At 39.6% G+C, this 25,555-nt stretch overlaps 1 protein-coding gene across 5 annotated transcripts in view; it reads left to right on the forward strand.

The window, feature by feature from the left end:
* KAT6B (lysine acetyltransferase 6B) overlaps positions 1-23,344 on the forward strand; it is a 239,857-nt gene extending 216,513 nt beyond the window's left edge. For all 5 annotated transcript variants that reach the window (XM_043985361.1, XM_043985360.1, XM_043985359.1 and 2 more), the window contains exons 14-18: positions 10,809-11,040; positions 11,361-11,520; positions 12,136-12,447; positions 15,639-15,927; positions 19,249-23,344. In XM_043985361.1, coding sequence (XP_043841296.1) covers positions 10,809-11,040; positions 11,361-11,520; positions 12,136-12,447; positions 15,639-15,927; positions 19,249-21,746 — 3,491 coding nt within the window. In that variant the 3' untranslated portion in view covers positions 21,747-23,344. The remainder of the gene's footprint in view (positions 1-10,808; positions 11,041-11,360; positions 11,521-12,135; positions 12,448-15,638; positions 15,928-19,248) is intronic.
* The last annotated feature ends 2,211 nt before the right edge of the window (positions 23,345-25,555 follow it).

Below are 25,555 nucleotides of genomic sequence, written 5' to 3' on the forward strand. Positions count from 1 at the left end.
TTTAGCTCTGAAAACCAGGAAGCTCATCAGTATGGAGTCTTTGAGGGTTTCCCCAAAAACTGACTGGGTTGACTGTAAGAATACCTATTGGATCTATTTGTGGTCTGGAGTCAGAGCATCTAGTGGGTTTGAATCCTAGCTCTGCTATTTAGTATCATTGTTCCCTTCAGCAAATCAGTTTCCTCCTAATTTATCAAATGAGGGGATTGAATTCTATGACCTCTAACATCTCTCCCAGCTCTAAATCTATGAGCCCTATGAATGTATGGTACAATTTAGAACATGCCTGCCTGCCTTTTTGCTAAAAACCATTTGAGTATACATATTAAATTCCTTCTCTTCTACTTCCATAGCAACAAAGCGTAACCCAAGAGACAGATAACTAGAAAGGACAAAATCATTTTATTTGCAAGATTGACTATTTAAACTGGAAAAAGTAATTCAACCTGTTTGTCACAGTGTAGCACAGTGCCAGAAATCACTAAACAAAACATAAACATTAGTTCACTGACTCTGTGGCATCAGTCATCAAGACAACTTGGTCACGACCATTTTCCTGTTCAAGGAGAGCTGCCGTAAGTCCCAAGTTGGGTGTCAGTTTCCAGACTGGCAAATTCAGGTCAGGACCTTTCAGCACCGTCTGCTGAGTTAAAGAGGCGGCGTGTAATACTGGAGGTTAGCTTTCTGAACCGATCCAGCAACCCCAGACCTAAGTGAGCCAGACCAATGCAAGCTGATTTTGCTTTTCTAAATTTTACATTTGGCTTTTGAATTAATTCACATGATAGGAGTGGGGGGAGGGGCGGGCAGCGTAGAGGCTCTTCTTTCAACATCTAGTGTCCATCCTTCACAAAGGGCTTCATTTTGGTGCCATCTGAGGCTTTCTTGTATGGAGTTTATAATCTTCATATATAGTGAACTTGGAGTTCTTACCCTAAGAACTCTACCTGTTTGGAATTTGGGCCTAGCATTTGGTGATCCAAATTAATTTTTTCTTTCTTTCTTTCTTTCTTTCTTTTTTTTGTGGGGCATTGAGTGTTTTGTTTTTGTTTTTGTTTTTGCAGGGCAATGGGGGTTAAGTGACTTGCCCAGGGTCACACAACTACTAAGTGTCAAGTGTCTGAGGCTGGATTTGAACTCAGGTCCTCCTGAATCCAGGGCCTGTGCCCTATCCACTGCGCTACTTAGCTGCCCCCTGATCCAACTTATAAAAACAAATCTTTTTTTAAAAAAAATCTTGACTATTTCTTACTTAATCCTAATCGGAATTTTCAAAGTCTGAAAATTCTACCACCTCTAGGAGAGAAGTAACCAATTGATATAACGTGGATTTGGAGCTCACTTAATATGAAGACACATAAGGACCAGGTTTCAGGATAGTTGAGGAACATTTTGGAAACACCTGTTGTTATAATCTCACTCCAATCTGTTCCATTAGTTACTAGATCTAAACTTCAAAGCCATGAACCTGAATTGCTTGGGACAGTGTTTTGTTATGTGGATGAAAAAGATGCCATTTGTGCTAAATTAAAATGTTTTACAGATTATTCTCTAATGTGGGTAAATTTGGTGCTTTCAGGCCTGTCAGAATGTATTTAAGAATATCCCAGTTGATGCCAAATACCATTCACCTATCAGATTTGGCTGACAACTTGAAAATCAGGTTTTGAACTTCTGGGTCACATGAGCAGCAAGATGAGAGAACTGGACATGCAATCCCCACAACCCCTCAAATGTTGTCGAAACAGAAATTGTACACCAAAGATAAAATAGTTTCATCTCTCTCCAATCCAAAAGAAGGTTAAAAAAAACAGCCCACAAATCCATGAACTGACTTTGAGCTTACCTGACACCCCTCTCCCACTTCCATCCTACTGACTTCAAGCCTACAAGAACAGACCCAAGGACATAACACAGACTTACAACAAAGCCTACCCCTACATCCCAGTGCCCCCTCCAGGGTCCCCCAGACCTCAGCCCTAGATTGAGCAGAAGTTTGCTTTAGTCTTGACGGCCAGCTCGGCCATAACTCTTCAGGAGCAAAAGCCTGATAAGGACTGCATACCAGAAACACCAGCTCTGCAAAGCACTGGATAAATTCTGAACTGCCGGTGCTGAGCTAGGGAACTGAGCAACACAGGGAGTGGGACAAGTCACCCCAGACACAACACAAGATGCTTGGGGAGCTGTTCAGTACTCCCCAAGCCTGAGGGAAGAACACAGCCTCCAGCTGGGGAGAGGAGTTGCTTCCAACCACCCAAAAGTCAGTCGGGGCAGAAACTTAGGCTTGGAAACCATGAATTGACCAGGGTAGGAGGACGCTGAGATTCTTTGAGATCCAGCCCCCCCAAAAACCACAGTCAGATGGGAGGAAATCTGGAAGCAAATGATAAGGACAATAAGAGGGGGAAGAAGACTGAAATTACTGAAAGTTTTATGAAGAAGACTCCAAGCCCTTGGACATACACAAATAAATCTAAAGGAAAAATAGTAACAACAGAAGGAAATATGGCCTCCAGGTCTAGTAAACAAGTTCAGGCATTTATGAATAAAATACCACAGAACAAAAGAAAATTATTTGACACTTGAGACAGAGGACCTTATAGAATTTGAGAATATGAAAACTAGTTTTTACCAATGTTAAATTATACTATTGCTACTGAATTTGTCCTCTATACTTTATTGATATCATTAACCTGAATACTGTGGGTTTTTAATTGGTAGTTTCTAGAATTAAGGAAGACAGATATCAACAAGAGAATCTCCTATCATTAATATGCTTTACTTCTTTTAAATGTTCCTGGATAAATGCACTGACTTCCTGAATAAGTGTTTTCTTATTTACTGGTAACAAGTTAATTATTTTAAATCTTTTCAATAAGTTTAATTTAAACCACCTTACCTCCAAACACAATCCATATTACAAAAGTCCTAGGGGCAGCTAGGTGGCGCAGTGGATAGAGCACTGGCCCTGGAGTCAGGAGTACCTGAGTTCAAATCTGGCCTCAGACACTTAACACTTACTAGCTGTGTGACCCTGGGCAAGTCACTTAACCCCAATTGCCTCACTTAAAAAAAAAAAGTCCTAACCTACCTTACCCTCACTATAGTAGAGACCCAGAGCTTTCCAAGTTTTTATCACACGAGCATGTTCTAACATTCTGGAAAGATTTCCAAAAATTTCCCAGCCAAACAGAATCTTCTTTCTAAGGACTAACTTGCTGTAAATATGAAGAGGCATGTTAGTAGTAGTCTAGACACTTGGTGGAGCATTCTTTGGCCATAGTAATCCATAAAACATAGACAAATAAAAAATGCCTCTATGCTGAGTGACTGCAATCTTCTTATGTAATGACAGTGGCAGAAAAGCCATCAGAGGGCACAAAGATCACACTTTTTAGAAAATCTACAAAATATAAAATTAGGTGTTGATCTTCCAAGTGTGAGATTCTTATCCAGTAATCAAGTAGACCTGCTACTAGAATGAATGATATTAATCTTGATATTTCACTATCGATGAAACCAGAAGACAAAAGAAATTACAGCTAAATGGGAAGTCACTTCCAAGTTCTCCTTGGAAAGGCAAATAAAGGAATTGGCAAAATTGGTTTTATCATGTGTCCAGAAGCAACAAGAAACATCATTTCAAAGGAATATCTAGTCACCTTGTGTTATAGTACCCATGATAAATATTTGCACAGTTATCACCATGAAAATAATTGCAGTTTATACACCGTTTTGGGGACAGGCAAGGGAGGTCAAACCAAAAAACTATCAGCTAAGTGAGCATACACTTTGAGATTTGTTAACTTCAAGGCAAAGGTGGGCATCAGAGGAGATGGAAAATAACGCATCAGTAAGAAGCGGGAGCCTAAAGTCTTATGGACTGCATAGAGATCTCACACCATAATATAAGTGGATGGAAAGGAGAGTCAGAAAGCATCAGACTTACTAAGCACAAAATGACGTCTTTGTAAAAAAAATGCTATTGATTGTATTTTAGCTGGTAGGAAATGTCTCATTATTGATATGAGAGTCATGCCTGCTACATTGAGACCACCACCTTGTTAGAACAAAGATAAAAATGAATGCAGAACCAGAATAATAAAAATGTTAAAAGACTGTGAGTAAAACAACTCTCTCCTGACTTACCTTAGTAGACCGTTGGTGCCAAAAACCAGGAATAGAACAGCCACAGTTTAGGAATGATTTGCTAAAGAAATTTAGTTCATGTAAATGAATTGTCACAACAAGGAGACTAAAAGATCTTGGAAAGGGAAAGAGGAAGGGGACAAGTACTTATTTTGGCACCTACTATGTGCCAGGCACTGTGCTAAGCACTTTACAAATGTTATCTCATTTAATCCTCACAATAGCCCTGCAGGGTAAGTGCTGTTGAAGCAGACGGAGGTTAAGTGACTTGCCCAGGATCACACAGAGGGTGAGTGGGGCCAGATTTGAACACAGGCCTTCCTGACTCAAGGCCTGGCACTCTATCCACTGTGCCACCAGGCTGAAAATAGCTGATTTCTTGCCAAGTGGAGAGATGGCAGCTAAAGCAGCCCTCATTTAGATTATAAACTCATTTATAAAACTATTATAAAGAAGATTATGAGCAGTATTGCCTCATAAAACAACAAGAAACTGTCAGCAAAAACAGTTTACAGTAAATTTGGCAGAAGGCCCTACTAAGCAAAGTCATCCGAGGTCTTTGAAGGGTGAAATGGAAAGAAGACAATATGTTTAAAAATAGAAAAGGTCTATAAAGAGCTTTTTATAATAAACTCTCTTTGACATCAAGCATAATAGGGTCTACACATTTGGATTCCAACGTCATAGTCCCTGTTATATGGCATGAGAATATCGAAGTGGAATTGAAGCAAACAAAAATGCAAAGAGAGGCTGGACTAGACCAATAGTTGTGGTGATAATCATTTTGGGGGGGGGGGGTGACACAGTTTTAAGGACTTTGAGCATTTAATTCCCGGGATATCAAAAACAGGAAAAGATACCCAAAGCATGGGGAAATCCTGAATCTTATTAATACAAAGGGAAAAAAGGCAACCAAGAGAATATCAATAAATACTGGCCCATATACCTACTTTCCATCTCTGAAATTTTAAGAGAATAATATACACATTCATCAAGGACATTCTTGATGGCTTGAGAAGGAAAACTGATTGGCTATCACAAATTCTACTCTATTGAAAAAAGACATTTTTATAATTATATCAATTGATTGAAAAGTGTAGGAAATACAAGTTCCCACTGTGTTTGTTATTGTTGATTATTTTTTTAAAGCACACTGCCTTTAAAGTTCTGCTTCAGCAAGGTTTATCTCTCAACAAATGTCAAAATCATAGAATATTTGACAAATGTTGCAGAGATTAATTTGTGTGATGATCCTCTGGTCATTAATATCAAGTAGTGCTTAAAGCAAGGAAATGTATGTTTTCCAAAAAGGTTTGTTGCTGTCACAGAGCGTGTCCAGTACAAATAGGAGAGAGAGTCCTATAGAAAGTATAGTTGTTAAGAAGTCTCTTTTTTTAGATAATGGTGTGCTAATTGTATCAGACCTGGAGCATTGCTAAGCCTCCTAAATAAGATCAATAATTACTCAGAAGAGTTTGGCATAATTATTCACACAGTAATATCCAAGTGGATGAAGAATGCCTTTTGGTCCACACTCTGAAATGCAGCTGGATGGACAACATAAGAAGCTTCTCTATCAGTAGAAATATTCTAGACAGATACTACAAATGGACAGGGAAGGGGAGTGGGGTGGACAGAATAGAATGGGAGGGGGAAAAAGTCAGGCTTGGTTGCCTTTTGAGTGCTCTTAATGACCCCAAGCTTTTCCTTGGATACTAGATTCCCCAAAGAATTGAAGTTGAGAATCACCAAAGGGCAATAAAGAAATGCCTGGTAAGCATGAGTTGGCTGTAATCTATTACAATTACAGCACAAAGGAAATTTTAAAAGTGGGGGTGGGGGGAGATGGGCTGGAGCAAGGTCAAGAGATAACCTTTGGACAGTTAATGAGCTCTCTTGGTATGCATGTAATATAAATAGGAAGTCCTCAAGCATACTGGGGGACTGTATGCTGGAGAGGCCCCAGTGCTGGAATTTACAAGAAGACATGAACAAAGAGTCATACAGGATGAGATGAATAGGTTAGATGGATTGTAATCTGCATTGTTGGAGGTAGTACCCACAAGCGGTGAAATCACATCCATAAAAGTAAAATGTTGTTCAGTCATTTCAGTCATGGGACTCTATTTGGGTTTGGGGGTGAGGGCGGCATTTCTTGGCAGAGATACCAGAGTGATTTGCCATTTCCTTTTCCAGCTCATTTTACAGATGAGGCAAACGGAGTTAAATGACTTGCCCAGGGCCACAGAGCTATTAAGTGTCTGAGGCTGGATTTGAACTCATGAAGATGTGTCCTAACTTAGGCCCAGAGCTCTATCTACTAAGCTACCTGGCTGTCCCTAAGTAAATATTGCCACATTAAAAATTAATCTATCAGGGGCAGCTAGGTGGTGCAGTGGATAGAGCACCAGCCCTGGATTCAGGAGGACCTAAGTTCAAATCCAGCCTCAGACATTTGACACTTACTAGCTGTGTGACCCTGGGCAAGTCACTTAACCCTCATTGCCCTGCAAAAAAGAAGAAGAAACAGCAGCAATACTTTTCCTGATAACTACCGGTTGTCAACTGAGAGTGGAAACCCAGATTTTCATAACCATTTCTTTTTTTTTCAGGTCTTTTTCTTTCTTTTTTAAAAATTCTCAATTTTATGAACACCAGCTAGAAGCATTCTCTGTTCAAAGTAATACAGAAAAATGGGCTTATATGTAGAACCACATTTCTACTATGTATAGCTTGGTTTTCTCTTCAAAACTATATAAAAGGGGCAGCTAGGTGGCACAGTGGATAAAGCACTGGCCTTGGATTCAAGAGGACCTGAATTCAAATCCAGTCTCAGACACTTGACACTACTTACTAGCTGTGTGACCCTGGGCAAGTCACTTAACCCTCATTGTCCTGCGCCCCCCCAAATATATATATATATATATATAAATATATATAAAACATGTTACTTTCAAAGCTATTTTGCTTTTCTGTTTCCTTCTGAGCTTCTTTCTGTTCTTTTCTGGGCATTTAAAAAAAATGTTTCCATAGTTCTCTTTTTGGGGACAACGCTATTGCTAATCATCTTTTTACCTCCAGTCCCAATTAAGAACCAAAAGAAAGGGAGTGGTGGGGGAGACCCTTATGACAAATAAGTGTAGTCAAGCAAAACAAATCCACACAGTGGCCGTGTCCAAAAAGGTATGTCTCTTGACCTTGAAATAGGCACCTTTCTGTCAGGAGGTGAGTAACATGCTTCATCACAGCTCCTCTGAAGATATGGCTGATCCTTGCATTCATCAGATTTATTAGATCAATCAAACACCATCCCCCTTCTCCCCATAGCCATCTCTTACAGGGTATAATAAGTGTACATATATTTGCCAAATTTGGTAGCTGTCAGGAGCTGAAAACTCCTATACTGTTGTGGATCAGGCTATAAGCATTTTTGTGTAACAGTTGAGTGAAATATACCATTTATGGGGCACTTGGCACTCTTATGCCCTCCTGTCACATACTCCAAATTTCAGGACTTTCATTATAATATCAATCATAGGAAAACTTTGATGTTCTCCCTTAATGGAATTTAAATAGCAGACATTTTTTTTGCCTTAGAGGTTTTTTTTATCTTTTTAAAATATTTTATTTTTTCCTCAGTTACATTAAAAACAATTTTTAACAGATATTGTTGAGTTTTGAGTTCCAAATTCTACCCCTCCCCTCCTCTCTTCCCCTTCCTGAGACAGACAGTAAGCAATCTAATACAGGTTATACATGTGTAATTGTGTAAAGCATTTCCATATTGGTCATTTTTTGGGGGGGGGGACTCAAAAGACAGAGAAAGAAAGAAAAGAAAGGGAAAAAGAAAAGAAATAAAGAACAAAAAGTAGTATGCTTCAGTCTGTATCTGTCATCAGTTCTTTCTCTGAAGGCAAATAGCATTTTTCATCTCGAGTCCTTTGGGATCATCTTAGATCATTGCATTGTCGAGAATAGTTAAGTCATTTACAGTTGTTCATCATACAGCATTGCTGTTACTGTGTACAAGGTTCTCCTGGTTCATGCAGCCATTTTTTAGGACCCTGAAAAACCCACCTATCTATAAGTAGTCCCTGTTGTCATCTTCTAAAGTCGCCACATTTTTGCTAATGGAATCACTCCTTTGAGTTATCATGCTCCTGATAAAATATAAGAATAAAACATTAACATTCTAGCTTAGAATTAGTCCCTCACATTATCTACCTGTTACCTTAAAGAGTGTAGGGACCTGAAAGACTGAAAGGACAGAAAAATCAGGAGCATGAGATGCTCTGGAGAGAGTAGACAGGTGTGGCACAAGAGACATCCATGAGGACCCTGGGAACTTGGTGAGAGAAGATGTCAGGAAGGAAGAAAAGGGTTACCGAAGGAAAAATGCCTAGGATTTCAAATGTAAAGGAAAGAACCTTAGACCTAAAGCCAGAAAAGAAGGATTCAAATCTCATTTCTAACAGGAGCTGTGGGACTCCAAGTACTAACCTCAGCTTCCTGTTCTTTAAAATACAGGTCCTGATACTCATACTACATCCTTCACAAGACTGCTCTGAGGAACTTAATTGGTATCCTATATAATACTATTGCATCAGTGAGAGCTGTTGTTATTCTAAAGACTCCCTTTGCTTTATTAACAGTTTCTTTTAGGTCATTCATCCAGCCTGAGAGAGATTCTTTCAATTCTGGATTATGGCGTGCCTGGGGATTTCACAGCTAGCCCAGATAGTTGTCAGTCTTAGAAACCTCAGGAAAGAAAGGCAGTTCCCAAACTTCCCACTTGGTTCTTCCTCCATGTGAATTCCAGACAAAGACCTGTTGGGTGACTCTTAACTTGAAACAAATCTCTTTCGGTTACTCCCCTTTCGATAGATACTTGTAAGTCTAACATATGGAGTACTTTACAGCCATCCTAGATGGGCCAAGCACATAGTGGGTGATTGATCTATTGATTAATAAGGTGAATATCTCTATGCCAAGAGGTTTTCACAGCTATAGGAGGTGTTCTGTTATCACTGAGCCATTTTTCTATGTTGGTGACATAAATTCTCTAGGTAAGATATGATAAGTTAGCATTCTTAACACATTGTATATCAACAGTTTCTATGTAAAATTACATCAAGTCTTTTATCTGTAACATGTTTGGGTGTGTTATCTGGTTGTCTTAAATCAAATACATTAAACTTGAGTGGGAAGATAAGTAGACAAGCCAGAACAAATGGCATGTACCATAGCTAACGTTAATTACTCTTGTATATTCTATATTCTCAGCAATAGTTCTGTGATTAAAACAGGATGATGAGGGGGAGGAATGGGTAATAACCCTTGGTTAGCTATGCATTATTGGTTCAACATTATGACTTTGTATATTTTTAAACCTTTCTTGTAGTAGATTTGTGGATGAGGAAAAGATACTTCAAATTTGGGTTTAAAAAACACTCAGTTTAGGGGCAGCTAGGTGGTGCAGTAGATAGAGCACCGGCCCTGGATTCAGGAGGACCTGAGTTCAAATGTGGTCTCAGACACTTGACACTTACTAGCTGTGTGACCCTGGGCAAGTCACTTAACCCTCACTGCCCCACAAAACAAAACAAAAACACTGAATCTCCCAATATGAGATAACCTCTGAGAATGCAGTCATTTTGGAAATGTAGATGAAGAAGAAAAATACCAAAGTTTGGGATGACTTGTGAGATAGTGTAAATTACGGTTGCTGCCACTTATTTTATGTGGTCCACATGTATTTAACTTTAGGGAGTTCATAAAGGTGAAACTGGTAATCATAGAGAAAAGTTTACCTTTCTATCCAAATTATCACTAGTTTGAAGCATTTATTCTTTGTTGCTTACATGACTCTTAATTGCATTGATGACCACCAGTTTTCATTCATTACCTACCTTCAGATAGATGTATTTTTCCTTTTTTAAGTCTCCCTTGCTAAATGAAACATAACATAACATGCTCAAAAGTTGAGTGCTTTGAGACTGGATTACCGCACTAAGCAACAACACATGCTTATTTCCCTGAAATAATTGAAAATAGAGCTTATCGAGTTGATATGAGTTGTATTCTTTGATGTAAAAGACATGCCTTTTATTAGGCCACCTAAACAAAGCAGCAGATCAACCCATTAGTTGAATATAACAAGTAAAATAGGATCTAGGTAAACAGAGACTTCTTAAGAATTAACAATACACAGCTATCAGGGGGTCATCTTTATTGTACAACTGCCTGTCTAGTGTTCCCATTTCACAGATGCTGAAGTCCTATGAAAATGAGGACCAGGTCTGTGGCATCTTTCTGTTTCTCATAGGATTTTATACCTATAGGCATTCAATAAATACTTGTTATCTGGGTAATGAATTTCTCAGTAAACAATGAATGAACTGTTGAAATATTTTTTGGAAACATGATCAGGGATCATTCCAACTCCCTCATTTATTTTGCTGATGAAAAAACTGAGGACTGAAGAGGTCAAATGATTTGCCTGAGACCACATGGCTAATTAATAGCAAAGTTGGGATTCGAATCCAGTTCTCTTTCCCCAGTACTAGCTTGCCTCCCTCAGGTATTGTTTCCAGCACCTCTCATGCTCAAATTTCAAGACACCATAATGAGGTTTTTCCTTCTCTTTTCTGCACTAGGCTATTTGCTCTCTAGAAGAGAGGGACAAGCAGGATCTCCTGAAAAGCCACTGTCTGATTTGGGTCGTCTCTCTTATCTGGCCTATTGGAAAAGTGTTATTTTAGAATACCTTTATTACCACCATGAAAAACACATCAGCATCAAAGGGATAAGTCGTGCTACTGGCATGTGTCCTCATGATATCGCCACCACTCTGCAGCATCTCAGTATGATTGACAAGAGGGAAGAAAGGTGAGTACTCCAAGCCACTTAAGATGTGTGCATGTTTTCAAAAGGATCACAGGCTTATGGTCCAAAAAGGTTGTTGTGGGTGATGGGAATAGAGAGTGCATGAGGGTAGAGGAGATGGAAAAAATTTAACTCTAATTCACCACAGCCTTCCTTATAAAGACTGCTAAAACAAGAATGTGCTCTGCTTGCAGGTAGTTATGCCTTTAAGTGATATCTTCTCAGATATTTCCTTATCACAATTATATTATTGAGTTAGAATATTGAGGTAAAATATAAATTCAGCTTTCGATTCCATCTTGTTCTGGTTAATCTTATTACAGATTTGTGATAATTAGAAGAGAAAAGCTGATATTAGGCCATATGGAAAAACTGAAAACCAATGCACGTGTGAATGAACTTGACCCAGAAAGTCTAAGGTGGACCCCATTGTTAGTTTCTAATGCTGCAGTTTCTGAAGAGGAACGAGAAGCCGAAAAAGAGGTAATAATTGGCATCATCGTTTTCCGTCGCTTGGCTCTAATCTTATGGCATTCAGTAATAGGGTAGCTTAAGTAAGGCATTAACATTGTGAAATGCTTTGTTATAGAGAAGAGAGCTTGTGAAATGACATGGCACTAATTTGTCCTAACTCAGGTTGTGTTGTAAGATGTGATCATTTTACAGATTGAAATTTGAAAAATAAAACATTTATCCTCGATCACAAAGCTGCCTTTTTCACTATTGAAGTAGCATGACAGCGTATGATCAGATAAAATTTGGTGCTGAGCTCAAAGGCTGGGATGTCAGTTGATTCTTTGTGTTTATGAACTTGCTCAAAGTGATCCATACCAGTGAGCATGTAATGTAGTGATAAAAGACTTAAATCAATTCGCTGCATCATTAATAGTGCTAAATACCCCATGAAACACAATCTTCTTTGGTTTGTTATCCTAACTACTGCAAAAGAGTCACTAGATGATTCAGCTGAAGTATCGCTTGGCTCGCTAGCAGTGCTAATCAGAGTTGACTTAGAATGACTATTTCATTGAACTTGAAAGCTTATCACTAAGTAAATGTTGCTTCATGGGCCCATCATTTTAACCTTCTCTCCATCAGGCTGAACGTCTGATGGAACAGGCTAGCTGCTGGGAAAAAGAAGACCAAGAAATTTTATCAACTAGAGCTAATAGTAGGCAATCACCTGCAAAAGTACAATCAAAAAATAAATATTTGCGGTCCCCGGAGAGTGTGCCCATGGCAGGAGACCGAGGGCAGTCCACAGAGCCGACTAAAGATAGCAGTGAAGAGGAAGAAGAGGAAGAAGAAGAGGAAGAGGAGGAAGAGGAGGAAGAGGAGGAAGAGGAAGAAAATCACCGAAGCTCTCCTCCCCGGTTGACAAAACCACAATCACTTGCTATAAAGAGAAAGGTATACTTTCTGTTTGGGCTTTGGGTACTTCAGTCAGTTTCATTCACAGTCTCCTTGTGATTTCAGACATCCCAGCCGCTAGCCTTTGCTCTTTCCTTAGGAGTAATAGCTTCTTTGTGCACCAGCCTTTCCCATTCTATTCCGTAATTATTTGTGTCGCGTTCGTGATTCTGTTTACCCTTTGAGGTTTGGGCCGCTGCAATGATTAAACAAACTGCTGACAAAATCTCTGACTTAGAGCTTGGTAAAAGTACTGCCACCTGCTGGTGTAAAGTTGTCTGGCCAAGATAAGTCACAGAAAGGACCTTACTGATTGATTGTCTGATCAAATTGATTTTACTGATGAGGAAGATGACACCCAGAAATGTTCATTTGCTTAAGTTCACATAGCTCCAGAGCTGGGACCAGAATGCAGGTTTCCTGACTCCCAGGCTGATGATCTTGATGTTCCCTCTTTTGCTTGATCTCTACTCAGTATTGTAGAACCACAGTTTGATTAGAGGTGTTTGACAGTCATAGAATGATACAGTTATGAAACATCGAAGTTCCATAAACTCCTCTTTGGTCTGTGCTGTTTATCCTGACTTAATAGTCACCAGAAGTTATAAATAAACTAACAATAAGATTTTCTCTTTCTCTAGCACCTCTTGAGATTGCTCACAGCCTAGTATTTTTCTTATCCCTTTCATCAGCATGCCCAGTATCCCTGTGCCAGTGAGGCCACATACACTTTTATCTCTATTACATAGATTGAGGAAGTACCTTACCAATTAAATGCCCTTCCCAAGGTCACCCAGAATTATGGCCATGATCTGTCTGACAGGCTGATGACCAGAACTTGGGGCTTTAATTCCCATCGGAGAGTACTTTTCATGAGACTATGCTTTTTTTTAGACCTAAGTAGAATTTTCTCCTATCTCCAGAAAATCCTGCAAAGACTTGACTACATAAAGGATTTAGAACAGAGAGAAAATTAGTTCCTGTTTACATGTTATTTACTTGTTTGGAAAATACTTAAAATAAATTAGATTTTGTCTGGTAGATTCGGAATTTGACATCTATAAATGTTAGATTACAGAGTGGGATTAGGAGACAGACAGATAGCTATGCGTCCGCGAACAATTGGGGAATATTCCCTGATCATTTTGCCTTCATGTCAGGAGACCACAGGCCTTTGGAAAATTTGTTCCTCTCTAATTTAAATCTTAAACATATTGAATTCTTCCTCTGCTTCCAAAAGCATAGTAAAGCTGTACATCACAAGCATTTAGAAGCAACTTCAGTTTTTGCTGGTTTTCTATCAAATGTTACCAAAATCTTTATCTGTGTCTCATTTGTCAGTGAATTGCATCTTAGCAGCAGGCTAACCACTGTATGTGGTTCAGTGGAAGGAACATTGGTTTTGGAATCAGAGGACCCGAGTTCAAATCCAACCTCTGGACCTCAGTTTACTCATGTATAAATAAAGAGGTTTAACTAGTTGGCCTCTATGATCATTTCCAGCTCAAATCTATGAATCTGTATCAATCTCTTATTTCAGTTTATAATCTAATGGCTTTTATTTTGGGGGGGGAGCCCATATAATCATGGTTTAGGTTTTAAAAGTTAAAGCTTTTGGGCCAGTATAGTCTGTCAGAAGGTATTAATGTAACAATAAATGAGCTTTTTTTTTTTTTAAAGAAAATCTTAATTACAATCTAGGATGCGGAAGGAAAATAAATGAAACAAAAGCATCTCTTGGATATAAGCAGTACCAGCTTTGGGGGAAAAAATAGTATACATACACGTTCCTTAAATATTTTTCATTTAGGCTGCTCCTCTGTTAGTAAGCAAAACAGCTTCCAAGCTACCTCAGTGCCCAGATTCCAACAGTGGATGACATGTGGCTTCGTAGATTTCTTTTTTATTTTTAGATTCAGTCAGTCAATAAACATTAAGTGCTTACTGTGTGTCAGGCACTGTGCTAAATGCTAGGAGACAAAGAAAAGTAAAAGTTAGCCCCTCCTCACAAAGAACTCCCAGTCTAATGGGCGAGACAGTGTGAAAACGACTATGTGCAGACTAGCTCCATAGAGGGTAAATGGGAAGTAATCGGCCAAGGAAAGGCACTAGAATTCAAGGAGGGGATCAAGAAATACTTCCTGTAGACAGTGAGATTGTGGGTGAGAGACTTAAAGGAAGCCAGGAGGTAGAAACGGGGGACAGCCAGAGAAAGTGTCTAGAGCTGGGAGACCAGGTGTCATGTTCAGGAACAGCAAGAAGGTTAGTGTCACTGGATCATATGGGGTAGGAGACCAGCAAAGTTGGAGGTGGGTGGCAGGTGATAAAGGGCTTTGAATGCCAAACGGAGAATTTTATATGGAATCCTGGGGGTGATAGGGAGCCAGTGGAGTTTATAGAAAAAGGGGGAGGGAAGGAGACATGGACAGATCTGCAATTTAGAAAGATTCCTTTGACAGCTGAGTGGAAGATGGACTGATGTAGGGAGAGACTGTGTGACCTGGAGACCCACCGGCAACTCTTGCAATAGTCTAGGCAAGAGGTAATGAGGGCCTACACCATGGTGATGGCAGGGTCAGAGGAGAGAAGAAGGAGTAGAGGAGAGATGTTACAAAGGTAAAATTGACAGGCCTTGGACCTTTTTTCCCTACATATTTATTGTACAACTGCCTGTCTAGTGTTCCCATTTCACAGACATTGAAGTCCTGTGAAAATGAGAGCCAGTTCTGTGGCATCTTTCTGTTTCTCGTAGGATTTTATACCTATAGGCATTCAGTAAATACTTGTTATCTGGGGAATTAATGTTCTCAGAAACAATGAATGAACTGTTGAAATATTTTCTGGAAACATTTGACTTCCCATAATTCCTCTAAAACTAAAATTTTGGGGACCACAGTGATTGAAATCAGTATTTTCATTTGGGACGTGTGCTGGAGAAATAAAGCTTTGCTTTTGCGATTCATGTTTGGGCCATTAAGATTTTTCTTTGTAAGCATTTTTTTAAAATACAGTTGTGTATTTGGAAAATCTTCTCCGTTGTGGCTGTGGCCTAGAAAGACTGCTAATAGATGTCAAATGGAAAAGCGCAGCATTTTGGCCCTCTTAACATATACTGGGATTGACGTGAATGTTCTTTTCATTTGTCGGTGAAGGTTTCATTAATTCTTAGGCATTATGTTTCGAATTTCCAGAGACCTTTTATACTGAAGAAGAAAAGGGGCCGTAAGCGTAGAAGGATCAATAGCAGCGTCACAACAGAGACAATTTCTGAAACCACAGAAGTGTTGAATGAGCCGTTTGATAACTCTGATGATGAGCGGCCAATGCCTCAGCTGGAGCCTACCTGTGAAATCGAGGGAGAAGAAGATGACTCAAAGCCTGCCATTAGAAAAGTATTCCAGTCTCAATCTGGGAAACAAAGACAGACTGAGGAAGAAGAGAAAGACAATCATTGCTTTAATAATGACGGCCCTTGTAGGAGTAAGTAGAATTGGCTCTTTTGTTTCACGAAATCCTTATGGGTGAATTTTCATGACTAGCTGAAGTGCAAGGAGTAGCATCTTAAAGACTAAGAGACATCTATGAAACTGCATTTCTCTCCTTCACCTAAAACACTTCTCACCTGTCATATTCTTTAAGACTTCCCAGGGAATGAAGAGTCCACCTCCTCTTCCTAAAGTTCAGTTCGGTGCTGAGTAACCTCCTAGAGTAAGAATGTTCTTTGAGATATGCCGACCCCCTTCTCCAGATTTAGGGCTAGCCCTGGAACCTTGATATTCCTCACTAAAAGCCATTTATAATAACTAGAACCACGTGGCCATGCTCTCTCTAGTGGTCACGGTTTGGAGGCTTGTTAAAGAGATTCCCTTTTCTATTAATTTTTTGTGTGTGTGTTGCGCTTCTCTACTTTGCTTTCTGCCACTCTTCTATTCAACAGTATGCTGATATACTATTCAAAGCAAGCGTTTTTCCTATAGTATGTGATTACAGAAAACAAGAGGACTACATTCATTTAACCTTTGGATTAGTTGGGTATATTGGTTCTTCCTTCAATCAGAAAGATAAGAGAAACAGTTGAGCCATAAGTTGAGTCACAGAATCTCAGAATAGAAAATACATTAGAGGCCATTCAATCCAACCCACACCTGAATAATAATTTCTTCTATAATATCCCCAATGACTTCATCAAGCCCTCTCTTGATGATCTCTCAAGTGAGAAGGGAAATAGTATTCCTTGCTTTGGTCAAGCTGGTCTAATTCAAAAGTGTTAATTATCTATGAACGAGAAATCTTGCTAAACGCTCAGTCAACATTGATTGTTGCTTATGGTACCCTGTGTATTGAGTGCAGCCCAATTTCTTTGGTGGAATGAGGCAAAGTTTGGGACCTCATGTTCCCCCATAAAAATCTCTCTATCCGTTTGTTTGTTCACTGCTCTATGCATTTAGGAAAGCTGCTCCTCCACTAAATGTAAAAACATGAGGATCGAGCTCCTTAATAACCCTATCTTCACCCCCCACAGCTAAAAGGACTGTACTTGGAAGTAATCAGGGAGGGATGAGCACATCTCGATACCCTCCAAAATAACCCAAACCACTCTGCTTTTTATTTTTTGAAAAAACAGGTTTTAATATCAAAAGCAACTAAATTTTTTAAACTGTTAAAATCTACTTTGCTGAGGAATACCCTGGGTCAGAGAGATGGTTTTCTTAAGAAACCTGAATGTATTTCCGGTTCCTGGCTTGCTGCTTCTCAGTGTCCTGTAATAATCCTATCATTTTCTATATGACCAGTATTGTATCTTTTCATTCTCATCTTTGTCCAAGTTGTCTTTCAAAAGCTTCAGTGATCTTAGATTTCTTTCTGAATCTCATCCTTCCTCCTCTACAAATTACTTAAAGGCTCGCTTTCTGTTTTGGAGAAGTAATGTTTCTATATTAGCTAATTTGGTTGTAATAGCAGGTAGGAGGAGAAAGTGGAAGCTGACAACGTCAGCATTGTTATTGCCCGCCTAAGGTGCAGAGAAAGAGATTGTGTGTAGACCTCAGATCATGATTAGTATAGACTTTTTATATTTGATGCTACAAAATGAACTATTTTATATCATTTATACGTTCTCTCCATGTAGCCAATTTGAAAATAATACTTGCTGGGTAAGTCTACCTATCATCTTTTTATCATGCACATAAATGAAGAATTTATCTGTCATGCATTGGTTGAGTGGGAGACAGGTATAATCTGGCAAAGAAAATCTGTTTACCATCACCAAAATGACACGTCCAGTAGAGCTGTTAATGAAATTTTTCTTACCATAAGTTAGTTCTTACAAGAGTCTGATCCACAAGAAAACAATAATGATGGTGATGTTAGCTAGCATTTATATAGTGCCTCCTTTGTCTCAGGCACTGTGCTGATTGCTTTACAAATAGCGCATTTGATCCTCACAACAACCCTGGGAGGTAGGTGCTATTATTATCCCCACTTTACAGATGAGGAAACTGAGGCAGCCAGGTTAATTGACTTGCCTGTGGTTATATGGATAGTGAGGTCAGATTTAAATCCATTATAAATTTCAGTTTTAAAAAGAGTTAGAAATTTTTAAAAAATGCATCACATGGCTATGCATACAAACTGTTGTACCCAGAGTTTGGTACTGTTTTTTTTTTTCCTCTGATCCTGTACAAGAAAAATAAATATAATTAAATTTTTTAAAAAACACATCAGGTAATGAACCACAGTGATAAGCTCCTCAAATAAACTCACTTCTGGTGCCCTAGGTATTCCTTTTGGCAGTAACTGATCCAGAATATTGCTGGTAGAATTTCTGATAAAAGCCCAGATACATTATAACTGTTCAAGTAAATGTAAAGATAAACTTATTCAATTTATAGCATATAAATGTAATCATCTTATGAGAGACTACATACAGATGCATCTGTGAATTCAGTGTGTATATAGTTATTTACTAGTTTATTTCACTGCTTATAATTTATTATAGGAAGAACCTGTAGGTCATATTCATGTCATTTGAGGTCATTTTAATTCCGTAAGTGTCAAAATCTAGAGTTTTTAAACTATCTGTCTAAATTATCAATAGATTTATATTTATGAATGTCACTTTAAATAATTTTATGTAAAGAAATGGTCTGTTAATGAAATCTTTATGTAAGGGAGCTCTTGCAATTAATCAATCTTTGAGTCCTATTTGAATAATTTTGCAACTGTCTGTGTTTTAGAGAAAAAACACAAAATTAAGAAAAACAGAAGTTAAGGTTTTCTTAGTAACCCTAAGCCTTTAAAATAGTTCTCTGCAGTAGCATGTAGGGATAATTTGGGTTAATATAAACCTTTTTAAATGGTGTATTTCCTGAATTTTCATGGATAAAATTGTTTTTTTCTTTTAAACATTGTAGTACTAGGGACAATTACAGTAGGGGAGTTTTATCTCTTTAAATGTCATTCTTTATGAATATTGCAGTTGCATATATTAGCAACTATAACTGTATAGATATTGCCCTTATTCTTAATGGCAGAGAGACAGAGAAAGAAACAGAGAGAGAGGGAGTGCAAAGAATTTGTGCATGTGCACCTAATGTAATGCTCTTGTCATAGTTTCTTACCTCATTTAAATGAGAGTATTATTATTAATAAGTCTTTTTTTAGTATGTCTTAACCTTTAAAGTATTAAATTTAAAACCATGTTTTATTAATTAATTTGGAAAAGGAAGTTCAAGATATTAATGATCATGCCTTCTAAGACTCTTTTTTTTATATTTTTCCCTGTTCTGTTACCTCACAAAGACAACACAGATAATTCAAATAATTTAAAAGAAGACAGTGTAGACAATCCAGAATCTCTAAAGTGCAAACAAGGATGGCCAAAAGGAATGAAGCGTGGCCCATCTAAATGGAAGCAAAACAAAGACAGGAAGACTGGCTTTAAACTGAACTTGTATACTCCACCTGAGACGCCAATGGAACCTGACTACCCAGAAACAGGAGAAGAGCAGAAGGAGCCCATGGCGGACAAACCAAGCCATGCCCCTGCTGCGACAGAGGAAGAGGCAAAAGAAACTGAGCAGCCCATGCAGCCCCACAATGAAAATGGAGAAGAGGCATCTGTACTGTCAAGCCCAGATAAATTACCTTTTGAGAAATCAGAGAATGACATGATGAAGCCTGAGGAGGAGGAAGAGGAGGAAGAAAGGACTGTAGAGAGAGACCCAGGCCGTGCTAAAAGCCAAGAAAGGGACCGAGCAGAAACCTTTGTGGGAAGAGCGGATCCCGAGCATTTGGATGATCGTGAAGAGGATGAGGAAGAGGAGGAAGAGCCCTCCCATAATGAAGACCATGATGCAGATGATGAAGATGACAGTCACATGGAGGTTACTGAAGCAGAGAAAGAGGCGCTCTCAGGAGAAGCCTTCAAGGAGGTGTTGGAGAACCAGGAGACTTTTTTAGACCTCAGTGTTCAGACGGGTCACGCAAACCAGGAAAACTTAATGGACTGTGGCATCGACTTGGCGGCTTCCTGCAGCAGTGAGCCAAAAGAGCTTCCTGCAGACACAGAAGGCGTGCCTGAGTCTGAAGAGAGACATCCCGAAGGACCAGCAGAGGGTCAGGACCAAAAGAAGAGGGAAGATTTGAGCTCCGAATTCAAAGAGGAAACCCCAGAAACCATGGAGATCGACTCTGAGACTGTACAGGCCGTCCAGTCTTTGACCCAGGAGAACACCGGACAGGACGACGCCTTTCAGGAGTGTACTGAAACTCAAGAGGCCTGTCAGAGCCTGCAGAGCTATTCACAAGCAGACCAAAGCCCACAGATGGGCACTCTGGACGACTGCCAGCAGTCCAACCACAGCAGCCCTGTCTCCTCCGTCCATTCCCATCCCAGTCAGTCAGTCCGTTCTGTTAACAGTCCGAGTGTTCCTGCCTTGGAAAACAGCTACACTCAAATCAGCCCTGATCAAAGTGCCATCTCTGTGCCGTCTTTGCAGAACATGGAAACCAGCCCAATGATGGACGTGCCCTCCGTCTCAGACCATTCCCAACAGGTCGTAGACAGTGGGTTTAGTGATCTGGGCAGTATTGAGAGCACCACGGAGAACTATGAAAACCCGAGCAGCTATGACTCTTCCATGGGCAGTAGTATCTGTGGAAATAACTCTTCACAAAACAGCTGCTCCTATAGCAGCCTCACGTCCAGTAACCTGACCCAGAGTAGCTGTGCGGTCACACAGCAAATGTCCAGCATGAATGGCAGCTGCAGCATGATGCAGCAAACGAGTATCAGCTCTCCCCCTACTTGCAATGTCAAGTCTCCTCAAGGTTGTGTGGGGGAAAGACCCCCCAGTAGTAGCCAGCAGCTGTCTCAGTGCAGCCTGGCTGCCAATTTCACCCCACCTATGCAGCTAGCAGAAATCCCCGAGACTGGCAGTGCAAACATTGGCTTGTATGAACGAATGGGTCAAAGTGAATTTGGGGCCGGGCATTACCCTCAGCCGTCAGCTACCTTCAGCCTTGCCAAACTGCAGCAGTTAACGAATACTCTGATTGATCATTCATTGCCTTACAGCCATTCCGCTGCTGTAACTTCCTATGCAAACAGTGCCTCTTTGTCCACACCTTTAAGTAACACAGGGCTTGTTCAGCTTTCTCAATCTCCACATTCTGTCCCTGGGGGGCCCCAAGCACAAGCTACCATGACCCCTCCCCCCAATCTTACTCCTCCACCAATGAATTTGCCACCTCCTCTTTTGCAACGGAACATGGCTGCATCCAATATTGGCATCTCTCACACCCAAAGACTGCAAACTCAAATTGCCAGCAAGGGCCACGTGTCCATGAGAACCAAGTCGGCGTCTCTACCACCAGCCGCAGCGGCCCATCAGTCCCAGATCTATGGGCGTGCTTCACAGACTGTAGCCATGCAAGGCCCCGCGAGGACTTTAACAATGCAGCGCGGCATGAACATGAGCGTGAACCTAATGCCTGCCCCGGCCTACAACGTCAATTCCGTGAACATGAATATGAACACTCTCAATGCAATGAACGGGTACAGTATGTCCCAGCCCATGATGAACAGCGGCTACCACAGCAATCACAGCTACATGAATCAGACTCCCCAGTACCCTATGCAGATGCAGATGGGCATGATGGGAACTCAGCCATATGCACAGCAGCCAATGCAGACGCCGCCCCACAGTAACATGATGTACACTGCTCCTGGACATCACGGTTACATGAACGCCGGCATGTCGAAACAGCCCCTTAATGGGTCCTACATGAGAAGGTAGGCTATGTGGGGAGTCGCAAAGCCTAACTGGCATCACCGTCGGATTGATCTGCACAAATGTCTTTGGAAAGTACGATTTCAAAACCAGCAATTGGTGTGAATGCAAAAACATTTGTTGGCACCATTTATTTAAAAAAAAAAAAAAGCTGTATGCAGCAGAAAGCCTTATACACGCTGTTCTCCTTTGTTTCATTTTCCTTTTTGTGGTACCTCTGTTTCTGTTCGTTTTATATGAAGTTCTCTGGAAAGGAAGGCCTCTCTCTTTGGACTGCAGTTACATGGCAGCCACTTGACGTGCCTGCTCCCATTTAAATGAATAATGTGGATGTTCAGCCCCCAAATTATCTGTTATAATACTGAACCTTTAGCTTTTTTTCCCCCTTCTCCCCTTCAGCTCCATGTAAATGCCTTTAGCATTTCAGTTATTGTATATTTTGTTTAAGGTGACACTTCCGCATGCCGCTAAGGTCTTTGTTAGTGACAGTGCATTTCGTAGTACTGTACAAGTGTTGTGCTAACAGTAAGCCATTTCTTAAGTTTTTTGCCTTGATTAGCGTGCCCTAATTTGAGGGTTTACAAAAACTATATTTTTGTTAATTATAAAACTGTAAAAAGCTCTAAAAGCTGTTCACATTTTGTTAGTTGAAAGGGTTTTATTGCTAAATGTTTGGTGTAAAGTTAAGACCCTTTCCCATTTTGGTGACAGATTTCTTTGGGGAAAAAAAGGCAGCTTTCTGTTTTATAAATGCAGACTTCTGTTTATGGAATGAAGCATATCTCAGTGTTTATCTGTCAAGTTTTGAAACATTTCATATATGTCCAAATACTTGGCAGCATTTAAAAAAAAGTGAATTTGGTGTAAAGTTGCTATTTTATGGAAATGCCTCTAACTTTACATTTTCATTCCATCTGTAGATTTTTCTATCTTTATAAAATATTGGAGTTATTTTTTAAGGAAAAATAGAGCAGTAGCTTGTGAATAGCCCACACTAAGCTTACAAATCGCATGTAAAAAGGCAAAAAGTGATTTGTGTCTGTTGATATTGCTTCCTTTTTTTGTAGCCTTTGTACAGGGTGACTGTAAGGGCCAAGCAGAAGAGGCGTGATCCATGTATAAACTAGGAGCCAGCGACACTCTTGTATTTATCTGTTCTCTTTTTAGTCAGTCACTTCAAAAAGAAAAAAAAAAAGCTGTACATTTTAACATAAAATAAATTATGATGAGCCATTTTTAGCCTCTTGTGTCTTGTCATATTATGATGATTAACAGAAAATGACCAACTGAGCTGTATTATTTGTTACATCTCTGTAGCTTCAACACTGCCTTCATCTCAGAACACATACACATTTGGGGAAAATAAGTTATTATTTAGCATAAATTTGGAGTTCTGGGTTGTTAGGGGTTTTTTGTTTTTTTAAAAAATACCACTAAATAAAAGAAGTAATATCTAATAAAAGCGTGACAATACCAAATATCTATTTAATAAATTAATTTATATGAATTTTAATGCTTTTCATGAAAGAAGTTTATTTTATGCTAGCGCATACATTCTGTATGCCAGTCATTGTCTTTAAAATAAAGTTACTTTGTTTTCTTTCTTTTTGACTTCGATCTTCATTTGCAAAGGAAACCTGTACATGTAGATGTAGATGCTTCCATTCACCCAGCCATCAGAAATACACCTCACAGCAATGTCATTTTAACAACGATACATAAAAACTCACACAGAAATGCAGCTGCTTTGAGGGCTGTGTTCTTGAAAAGGAAAAGATATTCTTCTCTCCCCCCCTCCCCAGGCAATGAGGGTTAAGTGACTCGCCCAGGAACACACAGCTAGTAAGTGTCAATGTCTGAGGCTGAATTTGAACTCAGGGCCTCCTGAATTAACTTGCTGAAATTGTCACTACAGGATGTTTTTTTCTCTTCAAGACCCCAAAGTATTAATCATTGACCAACAGCAACAAAATATAAGCAAACATCATTTCACGTAATCAGCATAAAGAAAGTTCTTCTAGCAACATTAGGAGATTAATTAGTGATTTGGATCTTACTATCCCATTAAACACACTCCAAATGGACTTCCTCATAGTTAGCATTGGTTGTCATAACCAATGTGTTCCTGCAAAGTAATTAATCAGATTTGTTCTTGTTTGATTCAGTAACAGTAGTCACTGTTATTCAGCAGAGTACCACATGCCACATAAGTGTCGTAATGTCTGTGCCAAAGCAAAATATAAACAATAAAATGGGCAGCATATTTATTCGACAGACATTTATTAAGCACCTATTTTGATGAAGGGGGCCCGAGTCTCATCCTTAACAATTTTTTGTATTTTAATCAGAACTCCTGAGTTCACTCCCTCCGGTCATCATTTGAAATTCTTGTGAGCCTTCAACAGTTTGTTGTCCACAAGTGTTGTTGTGGGAGGAGCCAGCTCTGTATCTGATCAAAGTTGGTAGCTATCTAGAACGTGCATACTGGGTCCAAATACATGAGGCAAGGAAAGTTTTCATTTAAGGGAGGCATTGCTGGATCACTCACTGGAATCTCCTTCGTACATACCTATACTCATCTACCACCTGCCTATCTCATGGTGTCCAACTTGCTTGAGGAAATCAAGACTTCCATATGTCCAGGCTGAGGAGCCAAGAAGTCTGCGATTTGGATTTGTGAGCATTTGAAAATGTTATGTTCAGTACTTGAGTTCAAATCCGGCCTCAGACACTTAACACTTACTAGCTGTGTGACCCTGGGCAAGTCACTTAACCCCAATTGCCTCACTAAAAAAAAAAAAGAAAAAGAAAATGTTATGTTCAATTTAATCAGGAAAATAGACCTAAATATTTTTAAACAGGTTATATGTTCACTTTTTAGCAAGTTTAAGTTGCCATGCTCATTCAATAGCTGATGAACCCACTTGTTTTTCTCTGTGACTTCAACCTCTCAGGGATAAGCAAGAAACCTTTTAGCAATAGCATTCATACCAGGAGGGTTTACTTCAGGGGAGGTGCTCGAAATTGAGAATGAAGAAGTTAAGTTTAAAAATGAACTTAGGGGGAAGCTAGGTGGCGCAGTGGATAAAGCACCAGCCCTGGATTCAGGAGGACCTGAGTTCAAATGTGACTTCAGACATTTGACACTTACTAGCTGTGTGACCCTGGGCAAGTCACTTAACTGCCCCCCCAAAAAACAAGAATACAAAAATGAACTTAACTTCATGACCTTGGAAAGGAAATATGATCATTCCTAGGAAAGAGTGATGGCAAAACAAGCTTCTTCCTTAGCTTTAATAAGCGTTCAAATGTTTTGTCTTATCCTAATGGGTTTGCTTGAGATACCTTTGATGAATTCAAGGCACCTGATCCAGATGAATTTACATCCTTCGGTCTTGAAAGAACTGTCAAACCACTGTCAGTGTTAAGTTTACAATCATGGAATGTAGAAGACATAGAAAATGGGAAAACAGCAAATGTCCCAATTCCTACATGCCCCCCCAACACCCCCCCAAAAAAACCTGATAGAACAATCTGCAGACTATAGGCTAATGAGCTCGATTTTGATTCCTGGGAAATTTTTAGAATATATCATTAAAGAAATGGTTGGGAAACATCTAGAAAGAGAAGTAGGGATTCCCAAGAGCCAGCATGGCCTTAATCAAGAATAGATCATGCCTGAGTAACCTCATTTTTTTTTGGCCAGGATTATCAAATTAGTAAGCCATGGATATATTTTACCTGGAGTTTAGCAAAGCCTTTGATAAAATGGACAAAGATTCAGAGATGGTTGGATGGCGACTCAGAGTCATCAT

The sequence above is a fragment of the Dromiciops gliroides genome, chromosome 2 (assembly GCF_019393635.1).
Source record: "Dromiciops gliroides isolate mDroGli1 chromosome 2, mDroGli1.pri, whole genome shotgun sequence".
Taxonomy (NCBI): Eukaryota; Metazoa; Chordata; class Mammalia; order Microbiotheria; family Microbiotheriidae; genus Dromiciops; species Dromiciops gliroides.